Genomic DNA, 23,822 nt, shown 5'->3' with positions numbered 1-23,822 from the left:
ACGCCCATTTTCCAAAAATTTATAATATTCTTATTTTTCGTCTAAAAATTATTGTAAATATCAATTTTGAGTGAATTATCTTCAGTAGTTACTAAAATATCGCAGTTTTCGTATTTCTGGAAATTACCGTTATATGGGAAGTGGGCGTGGTTAAAGTCCGATTTCGCCCATTTTCAATACCAACCTACCTTGGATTAAGGGAAACCTACATACCAAATTTCGTTGAGATATCTCAATTTTTGCTCGAGTTATCGTGTACACGGACAGACGGACAGACGGACAGACGGACAGACGGACGGACAGACAGACATGGCTTAATCGATTTCTTTTTTCATCCTGATCATTTATGTATACATTTGTCTATATCTATCTCGATTCGTTTTGGCTGTTACAAACAACCGTTATGTGAACAAAATTAATATACCCTTGTGCACAAGTGCGCTCGGGTATAAAAATTATGCTAGATGTAAGCCTAATTTTACATGAACGATTTTGCTGCTTGTCTTGTCAAGCACCAGATTAAAGGCTTATTTCGATCGATTTAAAATGTTTTAAAAAAGTAGATTTTTAGCAAAGGCTGGCCATTCCAATACATGTACATAAAACTTAACATGCATGCTTATTAGGGTGGTGCTTAAGTGTAGAAAGCAAATTTTTACATCAGGTTTCCTAAGCCTCCACCCCTACGTCGATGCTACTATAGTTAGTCGAAGATATCAGATATATCTACATATGTTTGTAAATTATGGTCCCGATTCGTGACGGTTAAGGCGTGTCGCACAGGGGGCAAAGTGCAGATTACCCTATGAAAATGTCTTAACCAACTACAATCGCGGCCAAAATTTATATGTGATATTTTCGACTTTAGTACTATCGATTTTCGGTACTAAATGAAATAAAATTGTTTAATTTTTTGAGTCTCCATAGAGACATCTGGCCTTTACCCCCTTGCGAAATGCCTTAACAGACTCCAATCGGGACCGTACTTCATAAAGTTTGACAACTATTTACATGGCATAGTTAACAAAAATATAAAAAATATAAAATGAAATTTTTTAATGAAATTTTTTTTTTTTTACCTATCTCACAATCGCACATTTTGATTTCTTAACTGATTTTCTCCTACAAATAGTTTATTAACTGCAAACAATATAAAAAAAATACTTCTCCGTGAGTTCAAAATTTCTGGATTTTTTTCTAGATTTTCAAATATCATGACGAAATAAAAAAAATTGATGTCTTCTATGGAATGTAAAAAAATATATTTCACAAAAAAAAAAATATATTGAGGTGTAAATATTGTATGGAATGACCCATATGCACCTAACATCCAAATATATCGTTTCAAAAGTATCGAGGAAAAACATTCCGCAAAACGATATTCACACACCATAAATTACCAGACTTTGGGCAAAGTTAATTAATAACGCAATTTTTCCCATCAAAATCGCACATCCTTAAATACCGTGAACCGCTCTATACCGCCAAAATTGTTGTCAACTCAGTAAATTTTACCGAAATTAAACCGAAAACCGCCAGCAATGCATCATTTGGAGAAAGTGTTGGTAAGTAGAGCTAACGAAATCCCTAAAAGGATTAAAAGCGCGCATAAAATTTTAGGAAAACCTGTACACGAGCAGACAGACAGACAGACACACAAATTGTAGCGCAAACTGAATATGGGCTGTATATATTTTACTTTATTATTCTTTGTTTGTGTGCATGCATGTGACTGTGGCAGTTTTGTGTTATTTGTAAAACACCGAAAATTTGTCGTTGACGGTGTTGCAAGTAAGCTCAAGCTCAGGCGGCACACTATGTAGCAAGCAAAAAGCAATCGTAATAGTGCTAGTCAACAACAAATGCCGCCTAGTAAGCAGCTAGCAAGCCGTAGCGTTTGCAAGCGCGATGACATCGCCATTTATATAGCGTGTAGGTATGTATGTATGTTTATTTGTTTATGTTTACATATGTATCTAAGTCAGCCTAGTGCCTCATGAAGCCACATAAACCTAAATGGAAGACACTCACGGGTATGGAGCGCAGACAGGCTGCGGTATACGATACGAAAAGGCACAGATATGTACACATGTGCGCACTCAAACACACACACACACACACAGGCAGACAAAAACACACAAAGTGGCAGGATGACAGTGGCTGTGGCGCATATGCAACAGGAAAATCCCTTAATTGGAATAAATTAACTATTATGTGTGTTGTACGCAATGAAATTGCTGTTGTTGCTGTTTTTTTTGCTTTGTTGTTTTGTTATGCTGCATGCTACAAGCTTTTGTTGTCACTGTTGCTGGGCGCTTTATTGCTGCCAGCAAACATACTTATAATTGTTGCTGTTTTGTTAATGGTATTCGTATTATGTGAATGGTTTGTACACATGCGCATGTTTACATATGTAGGTATGTGTATTAGGGTGCTCCTAAAAAAGAAACACGAGAAAATAAACTTTTTGAAATTTTCTGAAGAATATCAAAGAAAGGAGAATAATTAACTGTGCCGCCTGGGCTTTGAAGTTTTCCAATATATATAGTATGTACATATGTAGGTATGTAGATATGTACATGGAAAAATATATTTTTTTGTATAGCTGCTATAACATCGTTGAAAATAAATATGTTTAGTAGAAAAATTCTTTCTCGATCAAAAAATTTTTATTTTTGAATAGAAAAAGTTTCGAAAGTTTTTTCCTATATATTTCTTACATTATGCTCGTAAATCTAAAATTTTCCCTTTTTGTAAAAAAATAATCTTTGTACATACATATCTTCTAAACGTATAATTTTAATGAAAAATTAATCATTAACAAAATATAGCAAATTCGAACGCTTTTATTTTATGTACAACCTAGAAATGGACGCGGAATATTGGGATCCGCGGGACCCACGGTACTGATTTCAAAATGGCCGGGATGGGCGTTATCGTGAAGGTTTTAAAAAGATAAGCGAGCGGCACGGGACGAAAATTCTCTCCCGACCCTCCTAATTAAATCCACGACTTCCGAAAAGAAAACAGAACAATCAGAAGATGCAGATCTTTCAGTTTGACGCAGATACGTCATTTTCACTGCAAGTTTTCTTTTGGTAATGAGTGAATATATTGCGAAATTGCTTTGCAAAAAAAAAATGCTCCGACGAATTGAAAATCTCTTCCTTTTTTTGAAGTCGGTCGAAAATATATTTTCTTAGCAGATTTCAGTCGGATCTCCTGAAAACTACCGGACCAGATTGCCTTCCAACAGACAGACAGGCGGAGATGACTAAATCGGCTCAGCTAGACATTCTGATCATATAAGTATACATTTGCATGGGTCTAGCTCTTCTTCTTCTGGTACTTACAAACATCGGACCAAGCTTATAATACCATTTCATGTTCAAGAAAGGTATAAAAATACACGGCCCCTTACTGTCGATATTCTGGCTGGAAAAAAACAACTTCGGACCACCCTCATATTTATATTTATATGCACACACTTACATCTTGGTGTTCGTTTGTTGACACATGCAACTAAAATTGTTTACTGCTGCCTTTGTAACTTTTTGAGATTTCTTCAGTGACTTTTTTGCGCAAGGATATTTACACTGAAAGAAATGCATTAATAGTTGCAATACAAAGAGTAAATAGATCTCGTAAGAAAGCAAGAAAGCTTCAACTTAGTCTCACGATTGGAAAATGAAGATGAATTAATTGCTGAGGAAAATTGGGGTTTATGTCCCCAAAGTTATCGATGGAGTCAAAGGATTATCGTTAACCTTGGCTTTAGGCAAACTAAACACTAGGGTGATTCAGAAAAAAACACATTTTTTTTTTCTCGGAACCATGCTCAAAAGTTTCGTTTAGACGCCAAAATAAGTCTAAGATAATAAGTCTTAATATTAATATTAGCATTTTCGCGTCGCACTTTTCGATTTCCTATAAGAATAACACAGGAAAAATTAGTATTTTTTTTTTGCTTCTGATTTTTTTATTTTACGAACGAGGCGTTGTAAGGGCTGGTTTCTCCAACTCAACTGTACTTAGTTTAACCATTTTTTGGACTTAAGTCGAAAGTTAGCCTACTTTTTAATCAGCTCATTCTTAACTAAGTCCAAAAAATTGGCTAAACTAAGTTAAGTTGAGTTGGAAAAACCAGTCCAACAGGTCTTGGAGTTCGTAAAATATAAAAATCAGAAGTAAAAAAAAAAATACAATTTTTCTCTGTTATGCCGACATTCATAATATTAAAACTAACGGCACAAATTTTCTGAGACTTGAAAAAAATCCAGACCTCGGAGAGACAAAAGAAAAGTGTAGTTTTATGATATTTGACCACGAGTATGTATATTGATTTTTTGTGTATAAAATTTACTGTTGAACTTCAAAAATTGTTGGATATGAGAAGGTGTAATCTCTCATTGACAGAAAATCTTCCATGTTGTTAATCTGCATTTGTTACCATGAATATTGGTACATATACACTGCTGGGAAAAAGTATTGGCACAACAAATTTTTCACAATATATGCAACAATTTTTTTTTCTAATATTTATCCGCTATTTTTTTGTAAAAATGTGGTTCATTCTACAACAAAACACATAAAAATATAATTCCTAAACTTTGTGCAAAACTCGCGAAAATTCAGCAAATTTTCATGCAAATTTTAAACTTTTTAATCAGATTTTTTAGATTTTTTTTGCAGTTTCGCGGCCCTTAAAATTCTCGTAAAAAAATGCCAGTTCGGAGTTAGTCAAAAATCGCATTGATTTTTTATTTCTTTTTTTTTTGTTGAAGGTGTTTTGCATTTTTTCCATATAAACTATTTTCAAAACCATTTTTTTGTGAGAAAAAAATTGTCGAAAATCAACGATAATTCCTAGCTACTTGTACTCTATTTATTATGTACTTTATTATAATAAAATTGATTGTGCTACAAATCCGCATACTCAAAAAATTCTAAAAAATCTGATTAAAGAGTTGAAAATTTGCTGAATTTTCGTGAGTTTTGCACAAAGTTTAGTAATTATATTTTTATGTTTTTTGTTGTAGAATGAACCATATTTTTATAAAAAATTGGCTGAAGAATATTAGAAAAAAAATTGTTGCAAATATTGTGAAAAATTTGCTGTGCCAATACTTTTTGCCGGCAGCGTATGTAATTACAAGATATTTTCTCAGTGTACGCTGTTTGTAATTAAAGTATGTCTATGCATTTACATACTTCATAACAAACAAGAACACATGGTTTCGCAAATCAAGCAAAAATCCCTTTCAAAATTTTACCATATGGATTCGCAGTTTCATTAGACACAAATTCCTGAAAAGAACACAGCTCAGATAGCACTGAGCGCCACACGTAGGTATTTAGATACATATGTATGTAAAGAAAACTTGCTCCAACATACAGACATACATACATATGTACGCCAATTCGCGTGTGCTTCGTCGCCTGGCACTCTGGGTATTTAATGTTTTTTTGTTCTTTTTTTTTTAAGTATGAAAATGAAAATGAATGCAGTCAACAAGCAAACAAAGTCTTTGCAAAGTCGACACAAAATTCAAAATCCATACAAGAAACCAACCGACTGGCATATGGAAAGCAACTGTGGCAATGTAGAATAGTACGGGTATGTAGTTAGTGGCATTCGTAACACCATACACATCATATTTCTCACACCCTGGCGAATTGACATCGCACCATCGAGCGATGAGGCTCTGCGCGCTGCACCCATGGGAGCTAAATGAGATCCACGAATGAGCGTGTAAGTAGGCGATTTTGCATGCAACGAACTGTGGGAGTTGTGTGAGACTCGTAAGCAAGAAATTATAAAAGTATTAACACAACATTGGAACACATGCTGGCAGAATGGAATGGTTTCTGAGGTAATTAAAAGTGTTACGGAATGGTCTTCTTAGTTCCTATACTAAAGATGTGAATGGTACACTGTAGAAAAAAAAACTCGTACGCATTGATTTACTTTTCAGACGACCTAAAAGGGTATTTTTTCGAATGGGTCTGAATTTTTATCTTTCGAAAATATTTATCATAAGTGCAGTTAAAAACCATATAGTACAAAAGTATTAAGAAACGTAACATTTTAAGAGAAGTACATTCCGAATGGAGCAAGCCAAAAAAACAAATATTAGTCTAATTTTATTAATCAACCATTTCCATTTTTGAATTGACAAGCAGTTTTATAACCAACCACTTGTACCTACTCGTAAGTAAAATGTTTTTTTTTTGCTGTTAGTTATTCATTACCTCGTCAGTAAGAATATAAAATAAATATGATATCTAGTCCTTTTTAAAATAAATATGTACATTAGGGCGGGTCAATTATTATGGAAGGTTTTTTCGCCTATGAGCATATAGCACAGAAAGACTCTACGTGTAATTCTAAGCAAATTGTCCGAAGAAACTACGGGTCTAAATCAATGTGGAGCTTTCCAAATCGCGAAAATAGGTTTAGAAGAAAAATAATACTCCTACATATGACCCGCCCTAATGTCCATATTAAAACACCAACGAGCGATGTTAAACAACTGTCGCTGGCAAAACTGTTTGCCCATAAAATTCAGCTAATTAAAATGGGAAAAATACCGAGGAATACTTAGTCAACTAAACATTCATTTACACTCATACATATACATATACATATGTATGTGCATTAGGGTGGTGCTTAAATATCATGGAGCGCCTCTTTATTTTATTCGAAGTAGAAAATAAAGACATCGGCGAAAATTAATAAGTAAAAGAATGTTAAATTTATCAGAATTCAAGTCAAAATTTGGTCACATTTTTGAGATTTAAAAATATTTTAATTTTTTTCAAACCGTGGTAGCGACCCCCAAAAAATCTGAAATTTTTGTGTATGTGTTTATGTTATAAGTAGAACAAAAAGGGGTGCCAAATAAAAATTTAGATGCTGATATTTTTAAGGACCACCCTAATGTGCATACATTATGTAAATTAAGGATTAAGTGAAACAGCAACTTACCTTTTTATAGCGAAGCTATGGTATTTGTGCCGAAAGGTCAGAAACTGAAGTGAACTGAAATATAAGGCAAGAGAAAAAATGTATTTATTTAGAGTTTTCGAATATGTAAATAACAGATTTGCTTGTATAAACGTTCGAACATGCACATCTGTAGGCATTAGACATAACAACTTAACTCGGCTATAATTTAAGTAAAGTACGAGTACCAAATCTTTCAGTTTCCATGCGATATTTTTAATATTTAAACAATCACAGAAATGGTGAAGTGAAAATGAAAAATTCAAATTTTGTGAAAATTTTAATTTTCCCCTACATCATTTGATTTTATCAAATCACAAAAAAAAAAATTCTCCTGACTGCAAAAATGGTTTAGCCCACTTCAAACTTATATTAATTCTTCCTCATATTGGTAAAATTTTGCTGTAAAATTTTGAAGAAAAAAAAATTGGCTTTTTCGAGAAAAAAAATTATTATTTTTTGGCCGCCATGTTGTTAAGTTTAAAGGTTTTTGCAAATTTTAAACGAATTTTCAATGATTGTAAGTCTTCTGAAGAGAACCAGAGTCTTCCGATCGAAAAATATTGATTTTCAAGAATTCTATACCATTTCTACGAAAATTAGTTTTTTTCCCCATATAAAGAACATGGAAAACTTTGAGCGACCTCTAAATATTTTTTGATTTCAAAATAAAAAATAGGGGCTCAGTATTTTCGGTATAGCACAATCCTAGGGGGTTAGAGCATAAAAATTCCGACTTTACTTTTTCACGTGCCTTTTTGGACCACCCTAATATACATACATACATGACTCATGCGTGCTTACGTAAGGCTATTTGTACATAATAAGATAACATTAAAGATATCTTAGTATCTATGTACATATCGACGACTGAGTGTGAGATCGACATAAGTATCTCGGCAGCCGGTTCGAAAACGGCCTATCTCAGAAAGTTTTTCAAGAACGCCCTATGTCAGAATTTTAATGTAGAACGCCCTAATTCAGAAGTCGGTTCAAAAACGCCATATATGAACATATTTTCTTTAGGTTTTTAGATTCTTTAACATTTAACTGTGATTTTATTCCTTTAGATATGCTATTGCATTGGCTATGGATAGCAATCGAACAAAGTTTCACCCGAAAACAAATTCGCCCGAATTTTTTTCATTCGCGCGAATACACGGCAACGTAAAGTGAACGATTAGGGGCGAAAGTGCAACTCTTGATAAGGCTATATATGTTTTTAAGTAAATATATACACATGTATGTATGAAGTCAAAAACCTCGCAATTTTTTTCGTTGCTTTAATTTTTATATAAAAAGTACATTAAAGTAAGCAATGGCCAATTCAAAAAGTTAATAATTGCTGTATATTTTAACATGCCCAACCAGCTAGTTATTTATCTGTAATGCGACATTATTATTGCTTATTTTTTTCCACCCGCATGGCAACACATTAGTCGATAGTGACAACTAAATGAACACGCATTCATTTTCATTCTCAAAGGTTAAATTTTACTGCTTCTTTTTCGAAGCCTTATCAGCAAATGTGGCGTAAAATACACAAATATGAAATACGTAGATAAGGCAAGCAACTGAGTAAAGCAGCATTTACGAATTTCAAAAGGCGTAGTGGTTATGCGACAATCCAAATGAACATTAATAAGTATGTATGTATGTGTGAGAGGAATAATGTTTGTTTTTATATAAAATTCTTTAGTTATCGCTAAAAAAGTAGGGAAACCACAAACAAACATAATTTGAGAGGCGAAAAGTTACAATACGTTTTTTTTTGAGTTGGTATTTAAAATAGAATGAATTCGTTGAAAAGCCTAGAAGAGCATTGCACTTTTTGTCCCACCAATCTAAAAAATATATTAAAAAAAAAAAATCGATCAATAGGTAAATGATTTTTATCAAGATTTTGCGTTTGCTGAGAGAACTGGCCCCCCGTTTGGAGTCGGTTAACTCGTGTAGCACAGGGGCAATGTTCAGATTATCGGGACCAAAATTTATATGTGATATTTTCGCCTTTAGTACTATCGATTCTCGGTATTAAATGAATGTTGTCTTTCTAACGATTGGGAATAAATAGAGAACAGAGTTAATAGCGTTTTCATTTCTCGAAATAATGTTGTATATGTTCTGCCCTGCGCCAGGCTGTAAAGTTAACGTGTTCATTTCTCAGCATCTTCACATGCATATTGCGTGCTCTTTCCTTAAAGTTTTGCACTCTGATAATGTTGCCATATAAGGTGAAATTTTTTTTGAGAAAAGAAAACGTCATAAGTCATGAATAAAATCATATCCCGAAATACACACAAATACCATTACCTCAATAAAATGATCAAAAAAATATTTTAAATGCGTTTTGATCTCAGGAAGTCCATACTAACTCTTCCCTATACATGAGATTTTCGATATTTTTTCAAGATTTTTCATGTAATTATGGAGATACACATGTACATATTTGTAAACCAGCATTCTAGTGGTTGGAAAAAATTAAAAAAATGCTGCAATTGTTCTGAAACAAACTGAAACAAATGGAACTTTTTAGGAACATTTTTTAAAATCTGCGGCAAAAAAATTCCGGCGAAATGTCATCTGTTCTCTCGCAAGAGAAAAATATCCAGAAAAGTAGGCGAACAGAAACTTTGCAAAACTTGCAAGTTAAACGAACAGTTGATAGAATTCTGATTTAACTTCATAGGTAAGTGTAAATTTTAAAACATAAGAAAACTGGCCACAAGGTTTTCCCTGACACAGTTTATTGACTAAAAGAATACTTACATACTTGCTTCTACACTTTCAATTAATCTTATTTTATAAATTTTATCTTCCAGGCCATTAAAGACTATTTTGGTGATTTGAGTAAATTCCAACGATCTGTTTTGATCAGTCGTTTGTTTAAGAACCACACTAATGTACATGAAATCCAAATGAAAATGGTAAAAATTAAGCAATTTATAGACAAGTCGTTCACACTTCCATTCAGCTAATCAAAATTTATTACAAAATGCTAAACGAAGTGCTACTAAAACAATCGAATAACATTGATAGTGCAACAAAAACAATTACTGAAGCCGCTAAAAATTCAGCATTTTTAATTAATTTCAATTTAAAAAATTAAAAAAAAAACAGTCAAAAATGGGTAGAAAAAGGGGGCAACTAAGCTCGTGGCACCACACAAAGCCTGCTAAAGATCGGACAAACGCATATACATACATACATACATACATACATATGTATGTATGCGAATCAGCAATAAAACCATTCTCAACACATTCATAAGCCAACGCAAATGAATTAATTCGTTGAACGATTTTGGAATCAATTTGAATTTCATTTGAAGTTGTCATCGACAACAACGTAACGGCAAAGCGAAAAAGGGCATCACGTACCCAACGGCAAACTTGCATAGAACATACACACAAATGTATATATAATTTTACATACACACACATGCATGCGCGCATCTATTGAGAATGTTAACCCAGCAGAAAAAAATATACATTGATAAAAAATTAATCACTTGCAGTTAGCTTTTTTGCATGATATCGATAAAATACATAACTTTTAATTACCTACAAAAAGTTAACTTGAAACTAGTTTAAAAGTAATGTAGACGTAATCGGCAGTTTGTTTTCTTTAGACATGTTTCTATTTAAATAACCTCATATTTACAAATATTACTTTAAATTCACTTTTTTTCTGCGCTTCCCTGATAGTTTTTCGAATTCAGTACAAATAAAATGAGGATCGAAATTTTATATTACGTGAATTATTTTGCAACCGAGCTACAAACGAACACTCGCTTAAATGACGAAATACATGCAAAGCAACAACACAAACTCGGCTAATTATCCGAGTTCAACCAGGTCGGTTTAAAAATACGCGACCTGAAGGGTAGTGTTGTTAAGCGGAAAAACAGCTCTATTGTGAATTGTTAATGGGAAAGTGGAGAGGGAAATTTGTGTTTCCTTATATACGTGACTTATAATTTAAATAAGTATATATATTAACCAAATACCTCGCATAATCAATCATTTAAATTGGTTTTTGTGTGTAAATCCCGTTAAACTAATCATATGTTTCTTGCCAACAGGGTTGCTTAAATAGCTAAAAGGAAATTTTACCCGAGTTGAGCGTTCTTTTTTCGCTCGCTTACAAAAAAATGCAGCTATTATTATGTTGAAGTTACTTATGTCTGATGTCATTCGAATATAAGCCACCTATAGCAGAGTATGTAAATAAATATGTAAACTTAAAGAAAATAAATAAATAAAAAATTAAAAAAAAAAATTATAATTTATGTCCAACAATAATTAGCTACAAATTAGTTGACACCTTATGCACCTTGACTATTTCGCGATCACCGCCATACAAACATAGATAGCTTTACCCCCAAAAAAAAATTATGCAGATAACAGTGACCTTTAGTTCCTTCCTAATCAACTCCAAATTAACTTATAGTTAAATACATTTCCTGCAGGGTTGTTTGTTTTCCAGCCGTAACAGATAGCTGAAAAAGTTGCCAACAACAAAGCAAAAGTTGTTGTTGCAATTGAAAGCAACAGTTCGCTTGAGTTTGGAATGTGGCGGTATACAAAACACGCTCGCCTTTCAATTAAATTCCATTGAAGACAATTAAAAGTATCTCGCAGATACCCGAGTTGCAGCCGCCGCAACAACACAATTTGAATGAAACGCCAGAACAGTAGTTACGCGTTTACATATGTATGTATATACATGAATGTATGCATGTATCTGCATGCTAGCCTAGCCCGTTATCTCGTCAAACTCGCAAATACACACACACACACACACACATGCAAACATACGAAAGGTACCACTATGAAATGATGGCTTTTCAATTACCGTTACTTGCATGACGCACTCGTCGAGCCAGCGATGACGAAGCCAGCAAAGTCGTCGAACGTCAACATCATCGCCAACGCCGTCGCCGCCGTCGTCGTGGACAATGGTGCATAGTATTTCTAGGAAGTTGAACTTTGCTGTCGTTTGCGTGTCAGGCGCCAAATGCGCGAATTTTGCCACGGTGTTATCCTTTCGTGCACGCTTTCCAGTGTTAATTTTTGTTGCTTCCGTTTTGTAACAAATTTCACAGAATAACAAAATATTAAACTGGATTTGTATGAAATTTATTTATCTTGGAATCTTTCACATGCATACGTAATACCGAGTATCAAACACCTCTCACAATTTTTGTTTATTTCAGCTTGCGATATTGTCCGCATAATTGTTTATTGTTTTTATAGTATAACTGATGATTCTCTTTGCTTTCACCTTGTACGAATTTAAACACGCGCGCACACTTTTCGAATATGTGCACCCTCCACCGCCCCTCTGGACGACAGCAACACACATTTTCAAAGGAAAACATTCACGAGTTCGCACAAGCAAAGTTTCTGTGTTTCACTGGCAGCCCCCATAATCGCACTTTTTCTTCCTTTCGCCACCGCTGCACGCGAACGACTGTCCATACAATTCGTTGTTAGCACTCGAAAACCAAACGTACAAAAAATCTTTTATTTTGTCATTCACAAAGGAAAGCCATGAGCAGGGTTGCCACTGACGAAAAAAAATGTTTACCATCCACTTGAAAAAAATCTACCAAATCTGAGAAATATCTACCAATAACTTTTTTATAATTATTTTATTAAAAACTATAGTTTTGTTGTTTTTTTAATTATTTTAATTAAAACTATAGTTTTTTTATATATTTTTTTAGTTATTTCAATAAGAATTAAAATTGTTTTTAAGAACTTTTTATTTAACTAGTTATACGGTATTTGAGTCATATTATTGGCATATTCTCAGTTTCTTTCAACCAAAATCGGAAGTGATGGAACTAAAGGCAACAATGAAACCTCATTATTTGAAAAACTTCAACTCGAGTTATTATAGACAAATACAGTGACTCAAAAAAGTGATTTTTTCTAATATTCGCAATATTTTTCGAGTAAAATTTTTTTACTGCTTTAACTGAATTCATAAAAATTGGGGATTCAAACAATATACAACATATAAAAAAATTCCAAAAAATTTCGTCTAAATTTCAAATTTTTTACTCGGAATTTGTAGAACAATTTAAGGTATGAAGTTTCAAAGCAAATACTATTTGATTATAGCCAACAATGTGGTGCTTAAAATTCCCGTTGATTTTTTTTTTATTTTTACCATTGATAAAAACTGGCTTTGATTTAATATTTATTTTTGCGATCAATCATAGTGCGTAATTACATACCTGTTAATTTTTTCTTTATATTTAAATAATCATTTAAAATATTTAGGCAATCAAAAGCTCTCCGGGATTCCAGTAAAATTAGTTTTGAATGGAGCGCGAATTGTTCGCTTTATATCGATATACATTTATAAGTATGTAATTATATAAAAAGTATGCAAAGAAATTTATAATATATTTAGAGATAACTACGAAAAATAAATCGGGAACGGAAAGTTCATCAAAAATCTACCAAAATGAGAAGAAATTTACCTTTTTACCAACCCAAATTTTTTCTACCAATTTTGGTAACAATTTACCAAAGTGGCAACCCTGGCCATGAGCCAAAAACAAATATGCAAAGAAAAATTGTGCTCGCCAGATACGCTGCTGTCGCACCATGGAGGAGCGCAACGTCGCTGTCATCATCGGCTGGGTGATTGTCGTTATCGCTGACTTTGCGAAGAGCGCTCGAAACGCACCGAGTAGGAATCATATAGCCAACATTGTATATTTAATGTGATTCCTTTATAAGATCTTAAAATACAGACACTGGATGAGTTCACTAAGGAGTACTCTTTAAGCGAAAAATTCCGTTCCATTCAGAAATCTTTATTTTACTATGTGATAATTGTATGCATTAATTTTGTAGCTGTGTAGCTCTTTCGCTTTCTATTGGACAATGGCGATCGGTTAGGCGACTGTCACACCATCAATACGGATCGCGATATTTAAATCGTGATCCATATTGATGGATTTCAAAATATTTAGAAATCTTGTGATATTGATCGCGATTCATCAATGCTACACGGCACGATCTAGGATCGCGATCCAAATATCGCGATTCGTATTGATGGTGTGACAGGCGACTTATACTACGTCTCTTTTTGTTTTGAAAAAAAACCGGATCAGCAAAATATCCCAAATTTGTATCCCTGAGCCCGAATAGTGTATGGGCGTACATACTCTTAATGTAAATAAGGAGTGACAGTAATTGCAAAAATGTGGCCACTTTTCTAGGTTTTTTAAGGTTTCCTAAGATATTTTCGTCCTCCTTCTAGGCGCTGTTTTCATATACATACATACGTGTTCGTCCTCGTATTAGCCTTCACGTTCTTCTTCGTATTCGTTTAGTGGCGTAGCTGCTTCGTATTGATCCTCGACTCGCACGTGTTTGCCTATAGCCTCCATATTCTTTTTCGTATTTATTTTTGTCGTCGTATTTAAACTCAACGCCGTATTCGTCTTCGTAGTCATCTTCCTATTCGTACTCTTAATATACGTCTTCGTATTTGTCTTCTTGTTCATTTTCGAATTTATCTTCGTCGTCGTAGTCGAATTCATTTCTTTTTCGCCTTAGGTTGGTGTACATGTTCGTCTTTGTATTCCTCAACGTATTTCTATTCTTTTTCGTATTCTTGTTCGCATAGGTGTTCGTGTTCGTATTCGTTTCTTTGTTCATATACACATTCTTATTTCTCTTCGTCTTCATCTCCTAATACGTCTTCACTTTCGTATTTGTTTCATATTGATTTTTGTACATATATTCTTCGCATTCGTCTTTCTACGCGCATTCTTATCCGTGATCCTATCTATCCTCGTATTCGTGTTCGTCTTAGCTGTTGCATAAGTCTTCTAATCTACCTTCGTTCGTATGTGTTTTCACATTCATATATATCTTTGTCTTCGCCTTAGTCATCGTCTTTGCTTCGGCGTTTTTAAGACCCACTTGTGTTTTATGTATCTGTGTTTGGGCTATTTGGTTTGGTAGCAACACCAGTTTCTGGAGAGCTCAAATAGGTACACATAGGAAATTTAATAACCTCTCCAGTTGTGTAAGTTTGGTTTTCTTTTCTTTGTTTCTCACTTGGAACAAATTCTCGACCTAAGTTCCGTGATTACAAACATAAGTTGGAAGATATTTTCTTAAAGGGAGATTTTGTTCTTACTGGGTCAGCGCCCTCCTCTGACCATTCGCTCGTCTTATTCGCATTTCCGATTCCCATTCAGCTCTGCGCTTCTTTTTTTCCGTTCGTAGAATAGAACATGGCCACACTTGTACATTTGTATGTACATACATACATACATACATATGTTGTATGACGTCTGTGTGATTCGTACAATTGGGCTTATCTCGTGTGTGGTGCGGTAGGTATCGCCATGTGGCACGGTGGTTGCTTTAGTGTGCGTGTGTTATGCGCATTTAAATTAAAAGAGCGCAACGGCAGCCACACAGCTCGTTCACGGTTGGCGTCGTCGTTATCGCTTGCGTCGTTGCGTCGCCGTTATTCGCTGCCAGCGTTTCGCAGTTATCCGTTATGGCATTATCGCTTGCATGATTCGCTTGTTGCTTCATGTCTGTCAGCGCCTTACTACTGCTTTTTGTTTTGGTTGTCTTTATTTTCTTTGCGGCTGCCCTTCACGAATGTATTCTTTTCTCTTTCTTTGGCCGCTGGGTTTTCATTTCATTTATGCATTTTATTATGGCTTTCCTTCCTGTGTTTCAATTTGATATTTAATTTTTTGCATTCGCACTAGTGTTGTTGCTGTTTGCATACATACATATTCAAAAGTATGTAAATATGTAAATACATACATACATTGTATACATACATATGTATATGTATGTGCATATCTAAACATTTTTGTACAAATTTAGTTATGTATTAGATATGTATAAACTATTATTATATACGATGCCTACACATTCATATGCATGTACATATCGTTACCTTAATATAGAAAGGCCCTATCTCAAATTTTTTGTTTCTTTACGGAGTGCTGAAAGAACCGCATACAAGTTCAAATCTTTTTGCTGCGAATTTCTTTTAAAGGCTATTTTAATTTAACTAATTTAACTTAAGGGTTTCTATTTAATCGCTAATCTTTGCACAATCTATAAAGCATAGGGAAAGTTGTGCCCAGGATCGTGTTGCACGCTGAGTTTGCAGTTCCACTGGAGGAGAACAATAAACCCCCTGCTGCACAGTGGTTCTAAACTGGCATTTAGTGTTCGTAATTCACTAGAGCCTTAATTTTTTCACTTAATTTGATAATTTTTTTTTTTTATTAAAGCTTTGCGAGAGACCAGTTGAGCCTAATTTGTGAATTTTTATTTGATTATATTAATTTTTTTAGCGCCAAATGCAGAAAAAGTGGCAATTTAGAAGAAAATGTATTCTCCTGTTCCAGTTAATAAATGTTTCATAACAAAGACTAGTTAAAAACAATTGTATTGTATAAAATTACAAGAAAATGTTTGAAATGTAATAAAATCAAATAAAGTAAAATAAAAAAAAAGTTCACAAAAATACATTTTTTTTTTGGTTTTTAGTAAAAAATTATTAAAAAATGAAGACTGCCGTGAATTATGAACATTAAATCCCAATTTCGAAGCACGGGGTGCTGAGTTCGGCATGCAGTATGAATTATGGTAAATGCCTTTTGGCAGCAAAGGATGGCGGAGTCCTTGAAAAGGATTTGGCTTAATTTTTCGGAATCGGTTAATTAACTGGTAAATATTTGATTTAAATTACGATATGGGTAAGGTACTTTTATCATACAAGTTGTATGTACGTATTCCCGAATAATTAAAAAAAAAATGTCCTTTATTTTACATTGGTTAATATGGTCACCGTAACTATACATGAAATGATAGAAAAAAATTTTGATTGCGCGATCTGCCAAAGTTGGGATTTTTTCGCGATTCTGACTAATCATGTACCTACTTTTTCAAATCGTTAAATCTCGGGTTCTGCTCATCGTGGAGACTTCATCTCAATGTCGTTTTAAAGCTAAAGGAATGGGTTCGTTCAACCCAGATTGTACTGTATGTAGAAAAAATTACACATACATACCTACAAACATACATACTTATGTGCATACATACATAGGTAGGCTCTGAGGAAGATAAAGTTGATACGCCCTTTCTATCGTAAATATACGTAGTGCGTACATATTAATGTACGTATGTATGCAAATAAATAATTCCCTTTTCCAAATTAAAAACTTTGATTGCGTTGTCTTTAAACACCTACTGTACGAACAGCGATCAAAGATCACACAACTTGAATATTGCATGAAGTTAGGGTTGCCAGACCTAAAATGCTGAAAGAGGTACAGATAAGAACAAATTCGAGGACTTTGTGTACAACTGAGAAAGATAAAGGGGTATTTTTCGGGGGACAAGTAAAACTAAATGTATTCAACAAAAAATTGATTTATTCGCTTATGCAACAATAAAACTGTTCATGAATAAAACTCCAATATCATTTGAACAAAACAAAATTATACTGGCGACCAAAACTGAGTGCGTGGTGATTTTATCTTAAATATTTACACTGTTTTTCGAGTTCATTTTTTTGTTAATTCTTGTGAAAATATTTTTCATATTTTCAAACTTTCAAACTTAATAAAAACCTTAGAAAAATGCACCAACCTTCCTCAAAATTTGGGACATTTAGGTTTTAGGCGGCTAAACATCGCGTAGATGTTTGGTGTTTTTTTTGCTGATGCTTTTGTTCCATAAAAACATTAATTTGAAGAAAATGCGCAAAACCGTTTGCAAAAAAATTTAAAAAATCAACGCCAGTTTTTATAAATTGCACTTCTTATATGAAAAAAACTACTGTTTAAAACTTGCACTCAAAATTCAAAATGTTGATGGAAATTTGTAGAATTTTTCTAAAGTTTGTATTAAGTTTGCAAGTTTGATTGATGTATGTATATGGCGAAAAGTGAACGATTTCGAGCGAAAATGGGGGACCTACGCAACATTCCGTAGCAAGAGGGACAAAACTTCAAAATGAGGTACGTCTGGCAACCGTACATGAAGATCTTGACGAACGGTTTCGCTATGTTCTTAAATTAAAACATTAAATTTAATATTATGCTCGTTCTCTGGCCTGAAAAACATCCAGAAAGGGTTTTAATAACTGTAGTCGCCCCTGGACGGGCTTGCAATAAATAAAATGAGGGGTAAAAAAGAATTAAGAAATGTTTTGTAGGTACATATGTGTGTATGTTGGCATGCACACAAAAAGTATGGAGAAATAGTCGTGTACTCCTTTCTCTTTCGGGTGAGAAGGTAATTTATTTTCCTTGCAACTTTATTTATTTCAGCTTTGTTCTCTAGGCTAAATTTGAAAATTATACTTACAGGTCTATTCTGCACGTTAGGGAAGATTTTGAACGCGGAAAATTTTATTACCAGATAAGGTTGCCAGTTCTTGTCCCCTCGATTCCAAGTACGTTGGTAATGCAGTTAAAATATTCAGCAATTTAGCTATGAAGAATTGTGGAAATTTTGGCATTGCATATTTCCCGGGACAATACTTTGTTACTAACTTATGATATGGTTACAAAATTTACTGGTTACACTATGCCACAGTAAATTGTTCACACAAAAAAATTTATATTTTCTCTCTGACGTCAGGATTTTTTCTGAAGGAATTTGAAAAAATATAATTTTGTCCAAAAAATTATTAAGAAAATTCAGAGCAATGTAGGAAAACCATAGATATGACATTCAAATTTAAGAAAAAATTCTGTAGAATTTAGGCCGATCAAATATTTTGACGCATAAGGGCCACTAGGTATTGAAAATGTCGCTTTCACATTTTATTATTGAATATCCTTGAAATTTTAAAATAATTATTTTCGAAAAGATTATATGTTAACTAATAATACACACTCGACCACATTCTCGAATTTCATCCTTCTAACTATACTCGCTAAAAAAAATAAAACTAATAAAAAGGACATTTTCAATACCTATTCGTCCTTGTTAACCAAAAATTTTAATGTTTTTAATTCTACAGAATGTATCTTTCTTTTGGTGCCCATGCCATCACATTTGGAATTAATCATATCTTTGAAATCACAAAGTTCTCTAAAAAATCCTGACGTCAGAGAGAAAGACTAAAAACGCAGTTTTACTATACAGGTAGACCTCGCTTAACACGGGGGTTACGTTCCCGTATAATACCGTGTTAAACGAAACCGTGTTAAGTGAAACAAGAAACCAGTACAAAAAGTAGGGTTCCGTTCCAGGATATCAAAAAATACATCAAAAGCCGTTTTTTTTTACTCTTTATTAATTTTAATTGTAGTTATAACTAAAAAAATAAACAAAAATTGATTTTCATTCAAAAGTTTACTTGTTTGTATAATTAAAAAAATTAACAAACTTAAAAAAATAAAGTAACTAAAGGAATTCAAAATTTATCAAAATACAATCATGCTATTCAAATCTGTTCTTCATCGCTGCTTATGGTCAATCGTGCGCGCTTTTGAGGTGCATACATTTGGGGCTGTTTTTTTAAAAAATCTGTTAGTTTTGACTGTTTGTTTGACAGTTTTTTATAAATTTGTTTGTATGGTAACATACAATTTTCAAGTTCTCTTTTAAACTTTAATCGCCTTTCAGCAGAAGGATCGGCTGTTAAAAAAAACGACTCCAAGTTTTTGGCTAGACTCATTCCCTTTTGAAGATCCTTAACCGTTAATTCATGAGTTTCGCTATCGTCTTCAGTGTCGCTGCTATCAGAATTTTGCTTATTAGGACTTTCCGATATGATTTGAATTAAATCGGAATCTTCTAATTCGGTTTCCTGCAGTAGATCTTGTAAATCTTCTGCCACCATATCATTAAATCCTTCACCGTCGATTAAGTGAATTAAGATTTCGGTAAGTCCGTTTTCTTCAGATGCGACCCCTGTTTCTTCTTCCACATCCACAGACGGCAATATTTTATTCCTATTTTATTCCTTATTGACTTTTTCAGCTCCTTTAATGATTTCGCTATTATTTGGATACAGTCTTTGATTGAATATGTCTTCCAAGCGCTTGTTAAATCCACAGATGACGACTCGCTCTCTCTCAAAACATTTCATATTATGACCTACGAGTTTTATATGAATTCATAATGTTTGTCGGTAAAAGAGGTCTGCTTCTACTCCAGCAAAATATGTTATACCATTTAGCAGTAGATGGCGTTCAAATTTCGACTTAGAACTAAAAAATATCAGTTAAAATATGAATGTTTTTTTTTTTAATAAATATATTTTAATGCACACACAACAAGTGCAAATATTTTTAGACTTAAAAAAAAAAAAAAAATTCCGGAACCGTGTTAGAACGAGGCCATTTAGCGTGTTAAACGAAAAATGATCACAAAACGTAAACCGTGTTAGAGCGTGGCCGTGTTATAAGAAGCACGTGTTAACCGAGGTCTACCTGTATTTAGTCCACAGTCTCGTGAATATATTAAATGCTTAATGTGTTTCGAAATATTTTTTTTGTTTTTATCGCACGGTGTTACAAGACTATTCAGAATGCGAAAAGGGTTTCAAAATTGACAGGAACTTAATTTACCGTTTACAAAATTTTTATTACCAGCACAGGATAGACCGGTTAATTAATTTTTGTTTAGTTATCTATTATTTGGTTTTTGTGTACCACAACATAAAAAGAGTGCAACATACAAATGTCAACAACATGTGCTGTCCAAATGCTTTAATTCCTGCTGTTGCTGCTGTCACACAGTACGATTTGTTTTTATTTTATATGCATACACATATGTATGTATGTACGTCTGTATGTACATACATATGTATGTAAATATGCACAATGGCTTTGTGCATAATGCTCACACATGTTCACTGACGCATAGGAGCGTAAGACAAAAAAAATTCGGCCCAAATCTTGCAAAATGTCCAAATGTCCTGCAGGGTATTTATTCCAAATAACTGTAAGATTTACTAAATTCTTACGATTTTTCTTATTTTTCATAAAGTTGCTTTCTAAATTGTTATTTTAGTGTTGGCCAAGGACAAATATTGTTAAGATCAACACATACATATTTGTGGAAGCAATATAAATATTCGTACATGTGTATGTATGTATGTACGTATATCATATTTAATAATTTATGGAGGTACATATTTAAAATGCGAATGTCAATTTCTTAAATGCTGTGAAAATAATTTAAATAAATTTGTTTGTTAAGTAAAACATTTTGCTAAAGGAGGGAAAAATTTAAGATATTTTAAAGAAAAACTTATCTTTGTTTCTTTATACCAAACATATTCTTATTCTAGAAATAGCAAGGCATATTTACCAAGGTAGACAAGATTTTGACATTCCTCTCTTTTAAACACCGACTAAATATAATAAGGATATTCACAGTTTAATTTTAAAGTTAAAAGGTGGCAACTTTAACAACACGTTCATAATATGAACGGCTATGGATATAATTGTTTGGGTCTACTTTGTTATGCTCTAAAATCGTTATTTTTTTTAATAATATTCCTCGCATCTAACAAAAAAAAATTCTGAATTCTGAAAATCTGAAAAAGTGGTGGAATGAACTGGACACATAAATGGCACGACCTGAAAAAATAGGCAAAATCGAGTTAAACCTGTGTTTAATCGTTGATATTTTTTACTGTAAATTTTATTTTTAATGACTGCGTCACATCTGTGAAAATATCTATACAACTATATCTGACAAAATATTTTTTATTTTCTATCTCATTTCAACATACATTGATTAAAAGAAAAATACCGATAAAAATAAATTATTTTAATTTTGGCTAGTTTTTTATAGTTCGTTCTTTAGCAAAATCTATATAAATACAAGCTTAAAGGCCATTTCACACGATTGGGCATTTGCCGAAATTTGGTGCAAACCGTATACCAATTGTGTGGATACCCAAATGTTTTCCTTTATCCCAATCACGAAAAGTAATTTGTTGAAATTTTTCAATAGAAGATTGCTGTATTGCAGTGTTGCCACTTTGTGAGTAATTCCTCAAAAAAAATTCTTGTAACTATTTTGAAATCAAGCGTCAGTGTAAAGTGGCGCAAAAAGGGGTAAGTTTCGAATTAGGTTCTACATAGCAATACTACTGATGACTGCAAAGTGATTTCTTGTGGAGCTTGGAATGAATTTGCAATCATATTATTTTTTTCCATCTTCAGTTTAAAAAAATATCCTTCTCCAATTCTATGAGAATCGTCTAAGCAACTAATAATAAAAGATTTAATTTTTGAAATTTAAAACTCTTCGTGGCCTCACTAACACACATAGAAAGAGAATGCTTTAATATGTTTGTATACTTAAAAGTGCGAAGCAAGTATGTACAAAGCTGGTTTTCAACCTTTAATATAACTAAAATGTCTTGTAAATTAATTTCTTAAAAAGTAAAAAGGGTGCACACTCTTTTCAACGAACTCACTGGTGGAATAAATCCCTGAAAGCCAAACAATAGCTCAACAAATGAGGCGAAACACTCGAGATGCGTATCAACCATGAAATTATGCGATAATTAATTTTTTATACGCACACACACTCGCTTGCACAGAGACCCAAAAATCATTGTAAAGCAGACCAAAGAAGGATGCGATGAAAAGCAAACTTTTGAGGAGAGAGAGAGAGCGTGGCAGGGCAAAGGACGGGAGAAAGAAAAGGATTGAGAGCATTAAAGTAAAAAAAAAGTAAAGCATAAAAAAGGGATGAGAACAGTGTAAGTGACACACTCAGCAAAGAGCTGCCATGACTTTCGACTCAGTTTTTTTTTTCTACAGATGTTTACAGTTTTTTATTGCATATTTTTGCCCATTCTTAATTTTTATTTTTTTTTTGCTTTTTTAATTTTTGATTGCACTGTTGTTCTGCGCCATTGAAATTCAGCGATTTTCAAAATGCATTAATATGCAATGCTGCGGGAGCGTAGCGTTTATTGCTGGCACAGCATTTTAGCAACGCGGCCTTTTCAGCGATGAAGTCCTTCAACGTCGTCGAGCTGTCAACGAATTTTTTTTTGCTTCCATTATACTTTTTTCTCAACTTTTTTTTCATTTTTAATATTTGTTTTATTGCATTTTAGCGAAGCGCAAAGTCAGCGAACCAAAGCTGTGTTCGACTAACAAGCGCGGTGCCATGGAGAGAGATCGAGACGGCCTGCGAATGTTCATTGGACTGGAAAGAAATAGGACGCAAGGACAAAAAGCGACGACAAACAAGAACTTGCATGCGGCGGGTATTATCTGGCGGGCGAGCGTTGTTCGTGTGTGTGTATGGGTGTTTACGTGCATCAGTGAAAATGAAGTAGTTTTCTAAGCGCCTAAAAATATACCGTACCACAGTGTGTGAGATTTATGAAGAATGTGTATGAAAGTTAGGAGATATTTTAAACTTTCTATGATGTATATTTTAAAGTGTGTGCGAGAAATTTTAAGTTGGTGTTGCGTGAGGCAAAAATCTAAGATTAGAAAACGAATGGTGTTGGATGTACCATCATTGCCACAGACATATGGCAACCCTGTTAGAAAATAGCTAATCAAAAGGAAATGTCAAATACGTTTTTTTTCTTATTCACGTTGGCTGTAAATTCTAGTTGAAAGAAAAACACAAGCATTTTTTAGCGCGGAAATAGCCCGCCCTTTTTTTTGTAGCAATATTCCTTTTGTACAAATAAAACCTAAGTTTTACATCGCCTATAATCGTCTTTTTTTGGATTAGCGTGCACTACAGCTACAAGCCTATTAATTGTTCACAATCAACACTGGAAAATAATTCGGACTAATAAA

General features: G+C 33.5%; 1 protein-coding gene and 1 long non-coding RNA gene across 4 annotated transcripts in view; both read right to left on the bottom strand.

Annotated features, from left to right (window-relative positions):
- The window catches only part of LOC118743344, a 54,838-nt gene extending 42,306 nt beyond the window's left edge, over positions 1–12,532 (bottom strand). For 2 of the 3 annotated variants that reach the window (XR_004993454.1, XR_004993453.1), the window contains exons 1-2: positions 11,864–12,532; positions 6,989–7,042 (exon numbers count right to left, since the gene is read on the bottom strand). This is a non-coding gene — a long non-coding RNA (uncharacterized LOC118743344). The remainder of the gene's footprint in view (positions 1–6,988; positions 7,043–11,863) is intronic. The other variant, XR_004993452.1, reaches the window with a different exon arrangement.
- Positions 12,533–19,394: 6,862 nt separating this feature from the next.
- The window catches only part of LOC118743958, a 4,914-nt gene continuing 486 nt past the window's right edge, over positions 19,395–23,822 (bottom strand). Inside the window, exons 2-3 of the mRNA XM_036476721.1 lie at positions 19,971–20,103; positions 19,395–19,884 (exon numbers count right to left, since the gene is read on the bottom strand). Of these exons, the coding sequence (XP_036332614.1) occupies positions 19,475–19,884; positions 19,971–20,103 (543 nt within the window). The 3' untranslated portion in view covers positions 19,395–19,474. The remainder of the gene's footprint in view (positions 19,885–19,970; positions 20,104–23,822) is intronic.

The sequence above is a fragment of the Rhagoletis pomonella genome, unplaced genomic scaffold (genome assembly GCF_013731165.1).
Source record: "Rhagoletis pomonella isolate Grant_MI unplaced genomic scaffold, Rhpom_1.0 Rhpom_scaffold_00007, whole genome shotgun sequence".
Classification (NCBI taxonomy): domain Eukaryota; kingdom Metazoa; phylum Arthropoda; class Insecta; order Diptera; family Tephritidae; genus Rhagoletis; species Rhagoletis pomonella.
Note: the sequence above shows the minus strand (reverse complement) of the source record. Positions and strands in the feature narration are given on the sequence as shown.